Genomic DNA, 19,002 nt, shown 5'->3' with positions numbered 1-19,002 from the left:
CCTTTATAGGACCATGTACATCACTCATTGCCTTATTATCTATGCACCTTCCAGTAGTGCATGAAGCAATGTGCCTAGCATCTGTCATATGTTGTTCTTTCTTTTCCCCTCCTAGGGAGAGGATGAATGTTCAGTGGAGTGTTTTGTTTTGGATTTTTTATTTTGTTTTTAGATATATATTTGTGCATATTTATACACGTTTTAGAGAAGGCAGAGACAAATAAATACACCTTTCACTTAGAGCAGAAGATGGTGAGGCCTGTGATATCCTTATTATCTGGGGGAGTTCATTCCGTAGGCTTGGGCTGGCCTCCAAGAAAGTATTGTCTCTTGTACAGAGCTTTACCATTATTGTAGAAAGTGACATTGTGCTAGAGGAGCAAAGTTGGGAAATAAAACTCCCATCATCCAGGAACAAAACTTGAGAGAAAGTAGTAGCATCATCTTCTTGTCCTTCCTCAGGGTAAATCTTCCCTGAGGGTCAGGAGAAGTAGCTTGTGCAAGGAGGTATAAATTATACCCCCACAGAGCACCATCCTCTGTAAATATGGGCAACTAATTTAATTTTTGCAAAAAGAAAAGGAGTACTTGTGGCACCTTAGAGACTAACCAATTTATTTGAGCATAAGCTTTCGTGAGCTACAGCTCGAAGTTTGTGTTTGTGTGTCAGTTAGTACTCCTGGGGGAATTCTGTGCCAAAAAAATTAAAATTATGCACCAAAAAAAATAAAAATTCCTATGACAACCCAGTTCCTGTTTCTCTGCCCCCTCCAGAGCCCAGCCTTTAGGGCCTGTCACCCACAGAGCCTAGCCACAGTCCCCCCCACACACACACCCCCAAACCAATACACCCAAACCCCCTCCTCCTCCAGAGTACAGCCATGCTTCCTCCCCACCGCCAGCCCAGATACCTGCACCCCTCTTCCCCAGCCCCATCCATGGGCCAGCTCTAGCTCAGACACCCATCCCCTTCCCCCTCAGAGCCCAGCTGCAGGGTTCCCCGCAGCCCAGACAACTACCCTTCTGCCCCTCAGAGCCCAGGAATCCAGAGGGAGAAACAGCCTGAGGCTCAAAGTCCCAGGCTTGCATGGAGTTTCCTGCGTGCACACTGCCCTCTCCTTCCCTCAGGGGATGTGGGGAACTGCAGTTGCTGGGAACCCTCTAGGCCTCCTCCCCCCATCAGTGTCGTCTATGTGCAAGCTGGGCTCTGTTGGGTCTAGCGGCCCCTACTGGTGGCCAGGAGCACTGCAGCCCAATTCTGTGGGGGAAAAGAAATTCTGCATGCACAACATTAATTTCTGCAAAATTCTGTGTTGCACAGTGGTGTAGAATTCCCCATGGAGTAGAACATATCTGCTTTGCCTTTGCACTAAAAAAACACTATGGCACACTCAGAGCCAGCTTTAACATTATTGGGCAGAACTGCAAAACAATTTTTGCCTTCCTCACACCAAACTTAAATCACACCTGTCAACCATATTCACACAACTAAGTAAAGTGATAGTTTTAGGATATTTTGGAAGTGAAGGAAATGATTCTCACATATAATTGACATATTTATTCAAATGAAAAAAGGGTATATTCATGCAAACACCAGCCTTCAGTTGCAACAGAAGTGGTTTCCTAGCTCTAGTGCTAAAGTCTGTGCATAGTTGCCAACAATTAGAAAAGGTTCTGAATCCCAAAAGTATTTTGGTGAATTTAAATGTACACTTCTTTATTGTCACAAACAACCGGCAGAACTGAGATCAGAACACAGCTGTCCCTTGCTCTTAGTCCAGTGCTTCTTCTATTGGGTCATACTGCCCTCACGTATCATCTATGTGGCTGTTTCTTCCTTTTCATGGAGTAGTTTCCCTACTGTCACATTCATACTTAAAACATCACTAGTAGCCACAGTGAGCAGGGTGAATGAGAGAGGATTCTTGACTTCCCCTCGAAAGCAGAGACTCCATATGTTGTAAATTGTTTTAACAAAACTAATGGCCAGATTTCTTTTCACGGAGGGGGATGAACATGGTTAATTAGCCTTCTATATATCTTCATAATGTAGGAATCTTTTCATTCCAACTTGAGAAGAGAGAATATGTAGGCTCTGTGTGATTTTTACATATAAACTTATTCAAATCCTTTATAAAAACACAATATTATGATGGTAATTCCTTGGTCTTGAGTAATGTACATTTTCATGGCTTAACTAAAATGAATATATTGACTGTTTTCGTCAAGGCTTGAGGCATTTAATAAGGCTTGATACATGCTTTTCTGTTTGGTGTGCATGTCTGGGTTTCCATCTTACTGAAACAATGCAAAACAATATTTATTTAAAATATATTACTGTTAGATCTTCTATAAAACACTGGAAAGACCCATTTCATTGTTTATACAATGTGTGGGAAATATCTTCTTAAATTGAGGAACACTTATAATTCAAAATAATCACATTTGCTTTCCTCCTTTAGAGAATTTTTTGGACCACTTTGTGAAATTTACTGACATGATTTCAGTAAATTGATAGGGATGATGGGTCATCAGTTTCAAGACATTCTAACTCTACTGGAGAACCCTATACCAGCTGTGAGAGACATTGGGATTATTGATGCTCTTGTAGAAGAAATTCAAACTGACTCATATCTGTGTGCTAGAAATACTACAAATACATCCTTTAATTATAACCAAGTAAAAGAACTTGTGTTGGATAAAGACATTACTGCAATTAAAAAGTTAATATAGAATGGCTACCGACACTACAGAAGTAGTGGTGAAGATTTAGATAATGACCATGCAGACTCTTTCAAAAAGAGCACATTGGCAAGCCTGCCTCCATTAAAAATGACCTGCTAGGTCATCTCTGTTCAAAATAGTTCTCCATCTTTTAACTTGCCACAGGGTCCAGCCACAATATAAATAGAGAGCAGAGTCCCCACTCCATGCTAGCAACACTGCTAGCCTCCCCCACAAGGACTAGGTGAGTCAAGGTGAAAGGCCCTCACCTCACGCATGCGCACAGGCACCCCAAAGATTGTAGATGATAATTACGTTAAATCATTACATATTACGAAGACACTAGCAATACTATGGAAGGGTATTAATCCAAGCTATAAAATGTGACTTAGTTTCTTTTTCCTGCGAGGTATTCCACATTTTCATTGTGGTTTTCCATCATTATATTTCTATATTTATCTGTTATTCCAAATTAGTCAAAGATCAGAATTTTCTATGTCTAGTTGAATGAACGCTCTCTCCAATTTTACACTCTTTAAAGCAACTCCTGAGAAAGCAGTATCCTTAGAGTGATCTTCATTTATCGTTTTCTGCTTCAAGTCATAGCTTACCATGCAATCATACTGCACAAGCTGTCTGAAAGGGAATTAAGAAATTTAAATCAGGCTGTAAATTGAGTATAGTACTTCATCTTAGGGTTTGGCTTGTACTGAGGTCACTAACAGAGGAACCTCTCTTCTGAGTCTTTGAAATCTATGGACTTAATATCTATTTTGGAAAATAACCTTCCTACTGGTTATAACCTCAGTAAAGTGGGAGAGCTGTAATTTCTAATGATAAATGGGGCCTTTATAAGTTTCACTAAACAAGCATCCTGAAAGAGAGAAACTGCATCATCTGGTAGATGGCACTGCTTTGTTTTTGGCTAGAATGCACTCTTACACATTTGTTTGTCTCTCCAGCATATTAGATGTAATAGTATCCATTACAAAACATACCTTACTGAAATAAACAGTCTCACATATTAGAGGTTTACAAAGTTAAAAGTAAGTACTTTTCTTCACTTCTTCATGCTATTCCACAAAAGGGTTAGTAGTGGTTTGGTGTCTTAAAGTAAACTTTAGGACCGCTTCCAGGAAATCTAGTAAAACCTTTTCCTCCCATCCTAAATGTTCCTTTTCCTAGTTCACTGTTCTCTTCATTTTGCTTCCATCATATGACACTCCCAGTTCATCCTTGTCCTAGGAACAATTGCTTGGCAAATTTACTCATTGTGCAAGTAAGGAGGAATACAGGGAATAGCATTAATCCGTGTAAGAAGGGTTCTCACTTATAGTCAGCTCAGAAACGTTGCTTTCTTGGTTTCATCCCTTTATCTCTTAATATTACCCTATTTTTCTGTGTTTTCACTAGCATTCATATGTTGATGTATAGTGTCATAGCTGAGGACACTATTAGACAACTTTCTCTTGACATGTAGTTTCTTAAATTTTTGTTAGATAAAAATTACTATGCATGTTGAGTAAATATTTTTTACATGAAACATCATAATACATTGAGTTGAAACTGCACCTATCAATTGCTGTGATTTTAGTGTGTTTGTTCTACTTGTTCTCCAATACTTCAGTGGAACAGAGGTTTCAATTAACTCAGTGCTCTCTAGCTGCCCCTTTGAAACAGCAACTGTAAATTGAATATAAATAGTCTTGGTAGAAATTGATTTGTGTTTTATAATTTTGACAGGTAATACCGATGTTTGTTTTTTTCTATTTTTATCAATTTAAATTTTCACAGTTGCACAAAATCATGGGTATAAGATTCAGTTTTTACAGTTGTGGGAAATTAAGGGGGTCAGACAATAATTATTTAGGGACAGTAGACATTGAGATTTAAAAAGTTAAAGCTTTATAACCATTAAAACAAAATTATCAATATCATATATCAAAATATACAATGTAAATAGCCTTAAATCAAACAGTAATAAGTTTTCAAGCAACATTAAATCCAATTCAAGGAATTTTTTTTCTTTCTTTGCCTATATGTAAATTGTTTATTGTCAATGGAAATATTTGTCATCAGTTTGTGTGTTTATTATGAAATTGACATTTATCAATATTTACTCATACAAATCTAACCCGTCCAAGCCTAAATAGAAAATAAATGGGTAGAAATATTATGTCAAAGGTGTCATAAGCTAATAGAGACAATATTACATTGATTAATGTACTTCTCTCAACCTCTCAGTATTACACTGTGAAAAACAGAAGCCTGTAGAGAAAAAAATAAAATGTTGAATCTTCATATGTGGGTCAGGTTTTTCCTCACTTTGGGTCCAGTCTCATTTGCTTTAGTGAGAGCAGGAATGAGACCATTGGCTGTCTTCTTCCCTGTCCTTTTTCCACATCTCTTCCCCTTCAGTCTTTCTGTGTTGCTCTCTCCTTCCTGAATGGCTCTCTGTCCCTTTCCTCTGATGTATAGTGTCATCACTATATATCTAAAAGTAGCAATCTCAGCAGGCCACTTAAGAGTTACTATTCACACATGTTTAGAAAAGTTATTACATAATTATTTTAAAAATACTGAATTTGCCAGCACTTCAATTTCAAGGGATATGTTAAGAAAGATATAGATGATGGAAGCATTCACACTTATTAAATCTATTACTAATAGCATATTAAACTTCCTTTATTGGAGTCTGCAGCAGGATTAGTTTGTTTTGGTGGTTGGTTCGTTTGGGACTTTTTAATTATATTTTGTAATTGGTTCAAAAAGGCCTGTGGTATATGAACACACATACTCATCAGGATGGAGCTTAAGTAGACCTCAAAAAACAGTGGCCAAAACTGTTGAGGTCTTTCAGCTAATGAAGAGTGAATTAGAGAATGAGAAGGATGGACTTAAATTGCTCACAGTTGCTCAAACCAATGAAGAAATATGATGCTGCTCTCTACAAAAGCTAAAACTGATGCCCTGTTGTGAACCTACAAGGAGGAAATTACAATAATTCAGCCTTGTGGTCTCAAGGAAAAAGTTTTGCTGTAGCACGGTAACTATAAGATAAGTAGGGGAGCAGCCAATTCCATTTATGTAGCTGGAAGAAAATACTTACATGTCAATCAGAAACATGGCTTTCTGTAGGAAAGACAACAAAATTTTTGACCTGACTTAGTAGCTGCAAACAAATCCAAACAACTAACCTTGTCCTCGCCAAAAAAATCAATCATCGCAGAGTTAAGACAAGGCAATGATGATGTACCCAGCCTGTCCTGAACCAGTCTAGAGAAGGAAGATTGTAGAAATCATTGTTCTATGTCATTTCACTTTTAATTCTTGATAGGTTGGCCTATGCTTCTTTTTATCAATCTCTATCTGAACATCCAAGTGAAAAAGGTGCTAAAGTAAGACAAATATAACCATAAGCCTGTTTTGTTCAAACAAAAAGCAGGTAGTTTGTATTCTTCCATGAATGTACTATCAGATGAAAGGGGAAGGTAGGAAAGAGTGTCATGTTATGTTTTTTTATCTCTGTAGTTGAAAGACACCAATGCATGATTAAATCTTTTTTTCATTTTATACGCCTCACTTCTCATTAAAATTAAGTGGCACATTTTTCTCTGAGTCACTGTAGACAACTCACTGTACTGTTTGTAACACTGCCATTTTTAATGCGCCCTCATAGAAAGCATCGTGAAATTCAAGACTCTGAAAGGAGAAATATAGACATTGCCATGGCTATCTTTGCTGTGAAGTTTATTAAATATGTTCTATCAAGTATTTATTTAATACATACTCTTATTGATGCAGACACACGTGAAGCAAAAGGTCATAAATTTCCAGCTAGTTGAGCAATGGAGGTGAAAAATCAATTGTAATTAGGACACTGGAAACAGACTTCGTAATAAGGTACTTCCCCATCCACCTTGAAGCATTTACCATTTCAGATAAATTGTAACATAAACTCTTTAAAACAGTGATAAAAAACAAAATGAAGGTAACATATCATTTCATGTTTTACAGCTTCACTTTTCATATATATTAATCACTGGTTTTGTTGCTTCTGGAATAATGTAAATCAGGGTTTAATAGAACAGTGCTGTAATTAATGGAGATGGTGCTTAGGTTTGTCTGCAAAGGTGCTGTCTTTAAAGACTACATACTGGCTAAGAACATAAGAACAGCCATACCAGGTCAGACCAAAGGTCCATCTAGCACACCTCTTCCGACAGTGGCCCATGCCAGGTACCCTAGAGGGAATGAACAGAATAGGTAATCATCAAGTGATCCATTCCCTGTCACCTATTCCCAACTTCTGGCAAAATAACCTTCCTTAGGATGATTTAGGAATTTACCCACTTCATTTCTCTTTGAAAATGAGGACAACTTGAGAAATGCATGATATTTCTTATTCTAAAGTGTGTAATTCATAGGGATTAAATGTAGAATTCAGTTTATCACTTAATCTGTAGCATTTTATCATAAGAATGGCCATACTGGATCAGACCAAAGGTCCATCCAGCCCAGTATCCTGTCTACCGACAGTGGCCAATGCCAGGTGTCCCAGAGGGAGTGAACCTAACAGGTAATGATCAAGTGATCTCTCTCCTGACATCCATCTCCACCCTCTGACAAACGGAGGCTAGGGGCACCATTCCTTGCCCATCCTGGCTAATAGCCATTAATGGACTTAACCTCCATAAATTTATCCACTTCTCTTTTAAACCCTGTTATAGTCCTGGCCTTCACAACCTCCTCAGGCAAGCAGTTCCACAAGTTGACTGTGCACTCTGTGAAGAACTACTTCCTTTTATTTGTTTTAAACCTGCTGCCCATTAATTTCATTTGGTGGCCCCTAGTTCTTTTATTATGGGAATAAGTAAATAACTTTTCCTTATTCACTTGCTCCACACCACTCATGATTTTATATACCTCTATCATATCCCCCCTTAGTCTCCTCTTTTCCAAACTGAAAAGTCCTAGCCTCTTTAATCTCTCCTCATATGGGACCCGTTCCAAACCCCTAATCATTTTAGTTGCCCTTCTCTGAACCTTTTCTAATGCCAGTATATCTTTTGTGGCCAGGAGACCACAAATGTACGCAGTATTCAAGATGTGGGCATACCATGGATTTATATAAGGGCAATAAGATATTCTCTGTCTTATTCCCTATCCCTTTTTTAATGATTCCTAACATCCTGTTTGCTTTTTTAACTGCCGCTGCACACTGTGTGGATGTCTTCAGAGAATTGTCCATGATGACTCCAAGATCTTTCTCCTGATTAGTTGTAGATAAATTAGCCCCCATCATATTGTATGTATAGTTGGTTATTTTTTCCAATGTGCATTACTTTACATTTATCCGTATTAAATTCCATTTTCCATTTTGTTGCCCAATGACTTCGTTTTGTGAGACCTTTTTGAAGTTCTTCACAGTCTGCTTTGGTCTTAACTATCTTGAGCAGTTTGGTATCATCTGCAAACTTTGCCACCTCACTGATTACCCCTTTTTCCAGATCATTTATGAATAAGTTGAATAGGATTGGTCCTAGGACTGACCCTTGGGGAACACCACTAGTTACCCCTCTCCATTCTGAAAATTTACCATTTATTCCTACACTTTGTTCCCTGTTTTTTAACTAGTTCTCAATTCATGAAAGGATCTTCCCTCTTATCCCATGACAACTTAATTTATGTAAGAGCCTTTGGTGAGGGACTTGTCAAAGGCTTTCTGGAAATCTAAGTACACTATGTCCACTGGATCCCCCTTGTCCTTATGTTTGCTGACCCCTTCAAAGAACTCTAATAGATTAGTAAAACATGATTTCTCTTTACAGAAACCATTATTTTTTATATTAAAAGTGATCATGATCTTATAATGGGGAAATATTGAACTTCTATGTGTAATAGTTCAATAGTAATCAAAAACCAGAAGCTAAAGTGACTAGAGCGGTTATCTTTAAATGAAGTTTGAATATTATGGAAAAGTGAAATTCAGATTGCAAACTAAAATCAAAAGAAGGCACCCGTGAACTGGAGCGTGATTTCATTTACAGTGTATGTATTAGTAATATGTTCCGATTGATACCGGAATCTAAATCATGTTTGAACCTTTCTGTAGAACTCTGCAAAGCCTAATATTAATCCTCTAAGCTTCTGAGTGAGTCTTAGGATGTGCTGAGCACGTACAACTTCAACCATACTTGCCAACATTTAAAAAAAATTCTGTGCATATTTTTTTTTATAAAACTGGCTATCGCTAAGGGTCAGAAAATTTGTCTTTATTCTGGTGAATTTCATATTTTTACTATGACCGTGTTAATTATCAGGACCTCAACAAGTTGGAAGTTCAGATCAGTCAGTGTCCCCAGCGTGTTTTCTTGTTTGGTTGGTTTTATTTTCTTTGTTTGTTTGTATGGTGGTTTTATTTTGTAAAAGCTAATAGCAATCATTCAAGTCCCAGAAACAAAAGTGATAATTCAGTTGTATCACTCATTTAATGACTGGCACATTTTCTTTCTGTTTGGCTCTGCTTTTTTCTTTTAGCTGTTTATGTTTAAGAATCTCTTTGGCCTTGATAGAACAATGTGCAATCCTTCAAACAGAGATTTTGCATATGTTACAGCCACTGAATATTTTTGCATATTACATGTGTTTTTTCTCTTTGATGCCTATTTGCAGTTGTTGTTTTTAACACCACTTGTTTGATTTGTTTCTTTTATGTACAACAGAACTCTTTGCACTGGTAGTTCCAAACCACCAGTGCTTTACATATCATTTAATTTTTTCAGTGCCGTAGACTGTCTGAGTCTAGCCATCATTATTGTTTTTCACAATATCAAATGTGTATTGTGAACTCTGTAGCATACTATTGATAATCTTGCAGTAAAATACATTTAATCTCTTAAGTACCTGTTAAAAAAATATTGTTTAATGTTGCACTAAGATAGCCAGCATTGTAAATCTGATAAACAAAACTGAGAACTAAATTCTTCAAGAACTTTATTTTAAGGCATTTGGTATATTTTGGATGCAAATAAATATTTAAATATATTATAAAATACTCAAGAATGCTCAGCTATTTGGAATACTGGAATGATTAAACCTTTTCTCTTAATTTTTGTTTTTCCTCATAAACACACTTCCCATGCTCCTCCTTTGGTCTCCATAAAGAGCCTCTCTCTTCTCTTAATCTAATCTAAAAGAACTGCATATCAGCACCTGGTCTTTCTTATTAATAGATTGTTTTCCCAATATTAATTTGACTGCATCTCACCTGGAGTGGGGGAGATGTTATCCAGGCTTTCCAGAGGAAGGGTAGCCGTGCATCACGGGTGAGGGGAGGCAGGAGGTCAGAAGCTGCTGCAGGAGGTCAGAAGCTGCTGCTGCTTTACGGGTGAGGTGAGCCTGGGGGTCAGCGTGGGCAACACTGACTCATCCACTGGGAACATAAGTGCAAAAGACTTTAAAAGGGGCAGGTTTGGGCATTAAAAGCCCTTTCTCCATGCAGTTAGCAAGGCAGCACCCATCCTTCCTCCCCTCAAGATGGTGAATATCAGATTGGATAGGACCTGCTGTGGGCTTTGCACTAGTCACTCCTTTTTAGAGCGGTTAGGAAGGTATTTTCCCTCACCACTATGTTCATTTAGGTGGAGTGAAGGGGTTTTCACCTTCCCTACAGCTGGTTTTAGGGAGGGCTTACTATGGTGAGGAGGAAAAGGGGTTAGTTATTATGTCGCAATCATTTGTAAGTGTTGAGTGGATATTCAGTGCAGGTACTGCATAGAGAAGGCATCCAATGACTGGATAAATGGCCTGGTAAAGGACTTAAAAAGGAGGTGCTGGTTAAAGGAATGGAATGGAGGAGTCCTATGATTGGTATGGTAAGGAGCCACCCCGCCCCCCGTTACTTATAGCCCATCTTACCCCTCCTATGGGGAAGAAGGGGGTGGATGGTAAGGTCCCAGTCATGGGCTGGCTGTGGGAGCTGGATGGAAAATGAAGGGCGGGAGAGGAAGGGCGCGGGTGGAAGTCCCAAATAGTTATTTGAATAAACATGAATTTACCTGCATTATACATTTTTATCTGCTGGGTAGTCCCAAATATCTAATAATAAAGTTCCGGACTGATTAAATCCATATCAAGAGTCTCCTGTCCTCCTTTCGGTATAGCTGGACAATGATTTTTCTGAAACTTGTTGGGCAACTGTTTTAATATCAACAGCTGCTCTTGTTCACTATACCTTGTATGGTTGCAAAAGTGTCTCAAGTTTTGACTAGAGATTGGAAGTTCCTTGGTTCTAGTATTCTCAACTTTGACAGAGAAGCAAATTCACATTTTGCCTACATTAAGACAACAGGCAGATGAAGAGATTTTCTTTTGGGGAGGTTGATTTGCTACATACAATGGCCTTTTGCGCATTTGTGTATTTTATAAAATATTTTGTTTTCCTTTTCTAACTTTCAAAGAATAGTTCCCATGAAATGCATTGCTTCATATTTATTCATTCTCAGTTTCATATTTATACATTCTTAAGCAATGCAGCAGTCAAGTTAAATAACATAATGTGATTTTTCTACTGACTTACATAAAAATCCTCGTGAACACTTCACCAATTTGAAGCTTAGTTTGGTTCCCTTCAAATGAATAAATAAAAACTATTGAGACAGTATAGCTCAGGTATTGAGAAGCTTTGTCACCCTTTCAGTCTCTCATTAGCCCTAATATATTTTTCCCGACAAGTTCTCAGAACCCAGAATTATTAACTCTGAAAAAAGTAGATGTGCTGAATTGCTTTTATTAAGTATTCGTTTTCCTCTCCTCCCATCATAATTGCACTCCTTCCCATCTCCCTATTTATTTCTGTGCATGCGGAGACTTATTGTGTGTGTTTGGCAACATGCCAATGTAATGATCCAAATTCTGCTCTGCTTTACCTACTGTGCAACTCTATGGGCTCTTGGTAGATATATGATGCGTGCGAGACAGCAGAATTGGGACTAATATATCTAATGATAAAGCAGAAATTGACATTTGCCACAACTGAACATAAAATAAATTAGTTATACAGTATGTAGTGCTGAAAAAACTGTAGTGTCAGGTGCTCTAGAAATCCACAGATAAACATAAAGAGTCTCAGTTGGTAATGAAGTGTAATAAGATGCTTATAATAGCAGGAAAGTAACAATCATTCTTGCCAATAGAAAGAGTTTATGTTAAAAAGGAAAGAGAAATTCAGGATTTCAAATATTTTTTTATATTGTGAATCGGTAAATCTGAGCCATCTGAGCTTAAATGAAGCCAGTGTAGTATAATGCTCATCTGTCTTCTCTGGGTCCCCAGTAAGTAAATTCTTTTGCAAGTAATTATGGGAAACAATTTGATTCACTTACAGTATATAAACAGGTGTGTGTATGTACTTAAATTTCCCCATTAGTGGAAAGGGTTCGTTTTTATATGGTTCATAATAGTACTGACTAATCTTTTTTTTTTCTTCTTCTTGAAATAGTGATAATTCGAATCCTTTTTTAAGTATGGTGCTTCCTGTACTGTAGTTCTCATTGAATTAATGTGTTTCCTTTGCCCATTGTAGGTACAAAGGTCCAGAAACAAGCAGTTACGTGAATTGTTTCCAGATGGATTTAGTATTCATCATGCAGGAATGCTGCGGCAAGACAGAAGTTTGGTTGAGAACTTGTTTTCTCATGGACATATCAAAGTCCTCGTTTGTACAGCCACATTAGCCTGGGGTGTCAATCTTCCTGCTCATGCTGTTATTATTAAGGTAAGAGCTTATCCTGCTCTGCAAGTGAATGTGTATTAAAACAAACCTGTAAAAATGCATGCAAGATCTTTGTTGTGGGGGGTCTGATTGACTTGAAATGTTATTTATATCTCGTTAAACTGATTCTCTCCAGTCAGAATCCAGTTTGTATAGTACAGATTTAAATATATCGCAGATTATGAAAGGATTAGTTAAGGTACACTTTTGAGATCATGCTATATTTGCGTAATTTCAGTATTCAGCTCATCAGGATTATATTCGTGTGTGTTTATGGTAATTTTTATTAACTTTTCCTCAACCAGGGAACACAAATATATGCTGCAAAAAGAGGCTCGTTTGTTGACCTTGGAATTTTAGATGTCATGCAGATATTTGGTCGAGCTGGACGGCCTCAGTTTGACAAATTTGGAGAAGGCATCATTATTACAACACATGATAAACTCAGCCATTACCTGACTCTGCTTACTCAGCAGAACCCAATTGAGAGCCAGTTTCTTGAAAGCCTTGCTGACAACTTAAATGCAGAGGTAATATTTGATAAGTTGTTAAGAGAAACTATCTTAAGATGACAAATTTTAATCACAAAAAATGCAATATTCATATATTCAAAATATCTATAAAGTAATAGAAACTCCACCCAATAAAGGGATTTTACAGGTGTATATTTTGATTTAAGAGAAATTAACAATAAGTAACACTTTGCACAGGCGTGGTAAGTATCACAAGGCACTACAAGCACAGAAGAAAGTAATTAAAGATATTACAAGTCAAAATATGGAGAGTCAACATAGCAGATATAAGCCCCGGCTACAGAAGAATCTATAATCTTTTTTTATATTTTTACACAGAATTATTTTAGGAGAATCTGAATTTAATTAACATAACTGGATTGTTCCAATGCTCTGTATAAAGTGTATTAATTAAGGGAAAGTATAAAAGTAAAATGAAATAAATATATATATATATATATACATATATACACACACACACACACAGAAAACAAACTAACAAGAAATTTTCTAAAAAATAATAGATTTTTGTAAAAGTTATCCTTTATTTGTGAAAACTCTAATATTTAATTTATTGAACCGGAGCTAGGAAGTGTAACACACATTCTGGTTTGACCTGTTCTTTCTCTTTGATATTAGTTTTACAGTAGTAATTGAAACAGATTTGATACAAATGGCAAGTCATCAGTTTGCTTAAATTAAAATCTCAAATGAAAATATATTTTCTTTTGAAAATATCATAGTTATTTGCAGACTGCATTTTGCTTTAATCATACTAAAATATAATTTTTCAAAGGCTAGTCATAGTAACCAATTAAAAAATATTTTTTTCTGGGACATTCAGAAATCTATTCCAAATCAAGAAGGGTAAATCAGTTTTCAAAAGCACTTATTAGACTTTTTTCTCCCCAATAAAAGTAAAGAAATTCACAGTTATATTTAACTTAAATGCCCTTCAGTAACTTATTGAAACTCTGAAAGCCTTAATGACTTTGTTAGTGGATCACATTATGTCTTGATGTTTGGGTATTTAAGATATGTTTCACTCTTTTATCTATGTATTTTTTTGCTTTATTATTTGTCATTATGTTAGTCTTTTTTTTTTTTTTGGTAATTGTTGTTTTGTGATTGGAGGGCCAAGTTATATAAAAAAGAAAAAAATATGAGTAATACTTAAAAACCAAACATAAAGCTAAAACAGATGTAATGGTTTCTGAAAAGTGCAGGTCTAGTCCTTGGTACCACTTTTCATAGAAGTGTGACGGTCAGGGTGAAGAAATGGCCAGATTTGGTGTCTCTTAGTTTTTGATGGGTTTGGATTTCTTGTTTGAGACTCTTTTCAATCCCTGTTTGCAGGAAGAATCCCTGCCCAAGTAGATTTATACATCAGTACAGTCCAGGATATATAGTTAGGGCTTCAGCACCTGCCTGAAAAGGTTTCAGCTACTTCAAAGAGCATTAGCCATAAAATACTATGGAAGGGTGGAAATGTTCACATGTACTTCCCATCCCTCTCCCACACCACCATACAGTTAAAAAAATATCTGGAGGTTTTGGAGTGTAGAAAGGGTTCTGGACAGGAGCACCTCTTAGTGATGCCCCTCAAGGAACCTGGTACAGGCTGGGGAGCAAAAGGAGAGAGAACCCCCTCCTGCCACACACCCCAGAATAGGAGAGAGAGACATGAGCGTTAGAAAAAGAAGCACCTGTGACCAATTGTTATCCCTCTTTCCCCCAAAGTGAGGTAGCGCAAAGGGAGAACAGCACTGGAGGGAGCTTGGTGGATCAACTACTGTTCTGAGCACTGAGTTCCGTGCATTTGCTGCTACAGAGCTGACAGCAGTCCTGCTGTACTCCTCTACTAATACACCTTTGATCTGCTTGTGGGAAGAAGAGGAGATGGGGCCTGTGAATCTCCCACCATTTTCCCCCGACCAAGATTTCATACAAACATAGAAGATTTGGGTAAGAAGAGACCTCAGGAGGTCATCTAGTCCAACCCCCTGCTCAAGGCAGGACCAATCCCAACTAAATCATCCCAGCCAGGGCTTTGTCAAGTCGGGCCTTTAAAACCTCTAAGGATGGAGATTCCACCACCTCCCTAGGTAATCCATTCCAGTGCTTTCTCTTGCTCGCTCGCTCGCTCGCTCTCTCTCTCAATTGAAAGACCAAGGTTAGTCATTAATATACTTTAATAAAAATTGAGGGTCAAGGAAAGAAAAGGGGGAAGTGAAGCTATAAATCTAATAGCTGTGGTAAAATAGAAATGAAACTCTGAAAAGAACATACTGTAGAATCCATCAAGTCTTTCTGTTGCGTAGGTAGATCAAGCATTTTTATTGATACTTTCTAACCCAGGCTTAAAGAGTAAGTCAATACTCTGTCCATGCAAAAGAATGTAAACAATATGTCTAACAGAGTAATTTGTGCCTCAGCTAACTTACGTTCCAATAAATTGGGCAGGTAACACAGTATCCAAAATAAAAAATTCAAGCAATACTGAATAGCAGACTTGAAGTAAACTGAGCCATTTTGTCAAGCACTTTGAACCAGAAATAGCCCCTTGATTGATTTCTAACATATGTCACATTGTGTTATTACCACATTTGTATATATTTGGCATAACTAGGTTTGTTGTCTTGAACACATCCTGTATGCATGTCTGGAGGACCTGTGCACAGTGAAGCAAAAATTCCAAAACTTAATGTGAATGGAGATCTTGTCTATTCAGGATCTACTGGAAATCTGTCACCTCAGCACAAGTTGCAGTGGAGTTTTTTCTTGACACCAGTTCATGAGTTGAGGAAACAGTACCTAACAATTTGAGTTCTGAGTGAATAGATTTTCTCTATTTCTTTTGTATTCTGGGGTAAAAATTTCAAATAAGTGAAGCTACTAGGCTCCACTTTAAAACCGCAGTTTCTAGAGTGATAGGGTGTATACCATAAAGTGATTTAGCTAATGTTGAAATTTTCAAAGCCAACTAGGCCATAACAAAGTTATTAAGATAGTCAAGTCCAGAAAATACTATGAGGAACTTCAGAAGGACTTAATCAAGGTAGCAGAATGGTCTACATGATAGCAGATGAAATCCAATGTTGATAAATACAACGTATTGCAAAGTGGAGGGGAAATTTTGTAGTAATCATAAACCTTACAGGGTTCTAAATTAACTGTACTAAAATACAGGAAAGAGATCTGGGCATCACTGTGATCCACTCCGTTAATACCTAAGCTCAATGTGCAGGTTTGGTTAAAAAGAGTATCCAGGATGCAATACAGAAAAAAATGGAGAACAATATAGAAAAAAAGTATAGTGTAGTACAGTATTATAAAAATATATCAAAGATGCAGACTCATATGGAACATTGTGCACAATACTGATCATCCCATCTCAAAAAGGATATTGCAGAAATAAAGTGGGATTCAGAGGAGGGAAGGAATATGATTAAGTGGGGAAAAACTCTCATGTGATGGCTGGAAAGATTGGGATTGTTTACCTTAGAAAGGAGATGAGTAAGAGGAAACATGATAAAAATATATATCAGATGTTCTCCCTGTTTCATAATGCAAGAAAAGAATAATGGAAGGATGATAAAATCTCATGTTTCAGGGTTTAAACCAATCTCTAACAATTGGATCAGAATGAGATCTTCATCAATGGCAGGTTACCACATATCTGCTTCTTCTACAGTTTCTTGTGCCTTCCTGTGAAGCATCTGGTACTATCCAGTGTCAGAGACATGATAGTGAACTAAATGGACTATACGTCTTACCCACTATGGTAATTCTTATATCTCTGTGCATTTTGATACACAATTTCCATTAAAATATACCCTCACTTGGCTTTGAAAACCACAGTCTAAACCTATACCTTACTCTTTGATTTAATTTAGACGATATGGAGATATGGAATGCTTCATATCCATAAGTTAAGGGGTTTTGAGTGTTCCACAGCACACTAAGGTTTCAGTGATCAAGCTAATTGGTTGTTGTGCAGAAAAGGCAAAAAATCCATGAAAGGAGACAACCCTGTTTTGTGTCTCTGTCAGAAAGAAAACAGTGCAAAATTAAATAGCTGTAATATGTAACAGAAGATTGATCCAACTAATAAAGGGCTTGAAAGTTTCCAGCTCTCATACCCAGCTGTTGTCTGACTACTGTCCTTTGAACAAAAGGGGGAGGTAACTCCTTTTTGAGTTGAAGAAATCCTATCAAGCAGCTGTCTTGCCTTATAATATCTGAATACTACATGCCAATAAAAAGTTCAATTGAGTAGGTATGGATAATCCTATGACTGAAAAACTAGGATTTTAGCCAAGATTTTTATATCTGTTAAGCATTTATTCATCTATTTAACTATAAAAAGTATTTTTAATAATTAATTAGGCTACCTACGATCTTTTCTGGGGTAGAGATAATATTAAAATAACAAAACATAAATTATATATGATTGAGCGGTTGGAAAGAGAACTTGGAGAAATTTCTGACAAAACTTTTTGGCCAAGAGTCTTCTGATTTCTAGAGGAGTGATGGGTTCCCCCTAAGTGCTCTGTTTTCCTAGAAATTGTGGTAAATTACAAAATCAGAGTTACTGCAATTTTTAATCATGAATGGCCTAAGAGCGGAGAAGTGTCCGTCTTTATAGAGCTGTTTTAACACCAACATTGGGGCATAATGGTTATTGCCACAAGTTATTGCCAAAACCACTTCAAGTTTTCTAATGTAAGTAATAGTAATTTTCTATCTTTGTGATTTTAAAGAAACAGACAATTGTATTGCCTGTTTTTAAGCAAGTTTTCTGGTATGAACTTACCATAAAAGTGTAGCTGGTTGTGCATTTGTCTTTCTAGAATCTACCTTTTTAATGTATGGGGAGCTATGTTAATGTATTTTTCCTGTCTTGAAGCATTATGCAAAGACTTTATTAATGAAGCTTTGCCTTTTTTCCACAACCAGCAATGGATGTAGTTTAATTAGGCCTCAACTCTCCTCATTTAACTTATTTGTGAATACTCGAGAAGAAATTGTACAGGCTTTTCTCAATCATTTCCACTTATTTGTGAGGGCTGCTGTCAACTCTTCCCTTTTCTAACCTGCTCCAAGCCTGTTGCTGGGACCCCTCCACCTTCCTTTCATGGGAGGATTAAGAGAAACGGGAAAAAAGGAGGGTGGGTTGTCTCCCTGTTGTCTGACTTTAGGAGCTCCAACCCTCCTTTTACCAGCTTCTGACAGAACGACAGAACGAGGAGTAATGGTCTCAAGTTGCAGTGGGGGAGGTTTAGATTGGATATTAGGAAAAACTTTTTCACTAAGAGGTTGGTGAAACACTGGAATGCGTTACCTAGGGAGGTGGTAGAATCTCCTTCCTTAGAGGTTTTTAAGGTCAGGCTTGACAAAGCCCTGGCTGGGATGATTTAACTGGGAATTGGTCCTGCTTCGAGCAGGGGGTTGGACTAGATGACCTTCTGGGGTCCCTTCCAACCCTGATATTCTATGATTCTTCAGTGGATGACTTCTCCTAAATCTCCATCCAACTGCTGTTTGTTAGGGAACTGTATCATCTCTGTTAACAAGTACTGCACTGGACACCTGGTACCTGCTAAATTGTGGCATCTTGGCTTAACCTCCTTACCTACCCCACTGGATCCCTGACCTGTGGGCAAAGTGAAAAGCTCACCCCATTTCAGCCAATTTGGCAGTGAGGGAAAAATTCTTTCCCAGCCCTGAAAGAAAAATGATGACTAGTGCAATGCCCACAACAGATCATAAAAACGCAGTCTTACTCTGATTCCATGGTTGGAGGGTGGGTGTTGCTGATCTATGATTAATGAGAGAGAGGGTTCCTTCCAGAGTGCATGGGTATAAATTCTCTCCTCTTGACCAGTGCACGTGGTGGCTCACTGCCTCCACCTGATCCAGCCACTTCCTGTTCCACCTTTGGTTCCACTCAGGTAAGTCCCATGTAACCCTAATTTAGAAGAGATGCTT

At 37.5% G+C, this 19,002-nt stretch overlaps 1 protein-coding gene across 7 annotated transcripts in view; it reads left to right on the top strand.

The window, feature by feature from the left end:
• ASCC3 (activating signal cointegrator 1 complex subunit 3) overlaps nucleotides 1-19,002 on the top strand; it is a 508,597-nt gene that overhangs the window by 334,797 nt on the left and 154,798 nt on the right. For 6 of the 7 annotated variants that reach the window (XM_073336867.1, XM_073336864.1, XM_073336863.1 and 3 more), the window contains 2 exons: nucleotides 12,311-12,502; nucleotides 12,805-13,029. In XM_073336867.1, the coding sequence (XP_073192968.1) occupies nucleotides 12,311-12,502; nucleotides 12,805-13,029 (417 nt within the window). Of the gene's footprint in view, nucleotides 1-6,528; nucleotides 6,628-12,310; nucleotides 12,503-12,804; nucleotides 13,030-19,002 lie in introns of those variants that run through there. The other variant, XM_073336871.1, reaches the window with a different exon arrangement.

The sequence above is a fragment of the Lepidochelys kempii genome, chromosome 3 (genome assembly GCF_965140265.1).
Source record: "Lepidochelys kempii isolate rLepKem1 chromosome 3, rLepKem1.hap2, whole genome shotgun sequence".
NCBI lineage: Eukaryota > Metazoa > Chordata > Testudines > Cheloniidae > Lepidochelys > Lepidochelys kempii.
The sequence above is the reverse complement of the archived record's forward strand: the minus strand, read 5'-3'. Positions and strand labels throughout refer to the sequence as shown.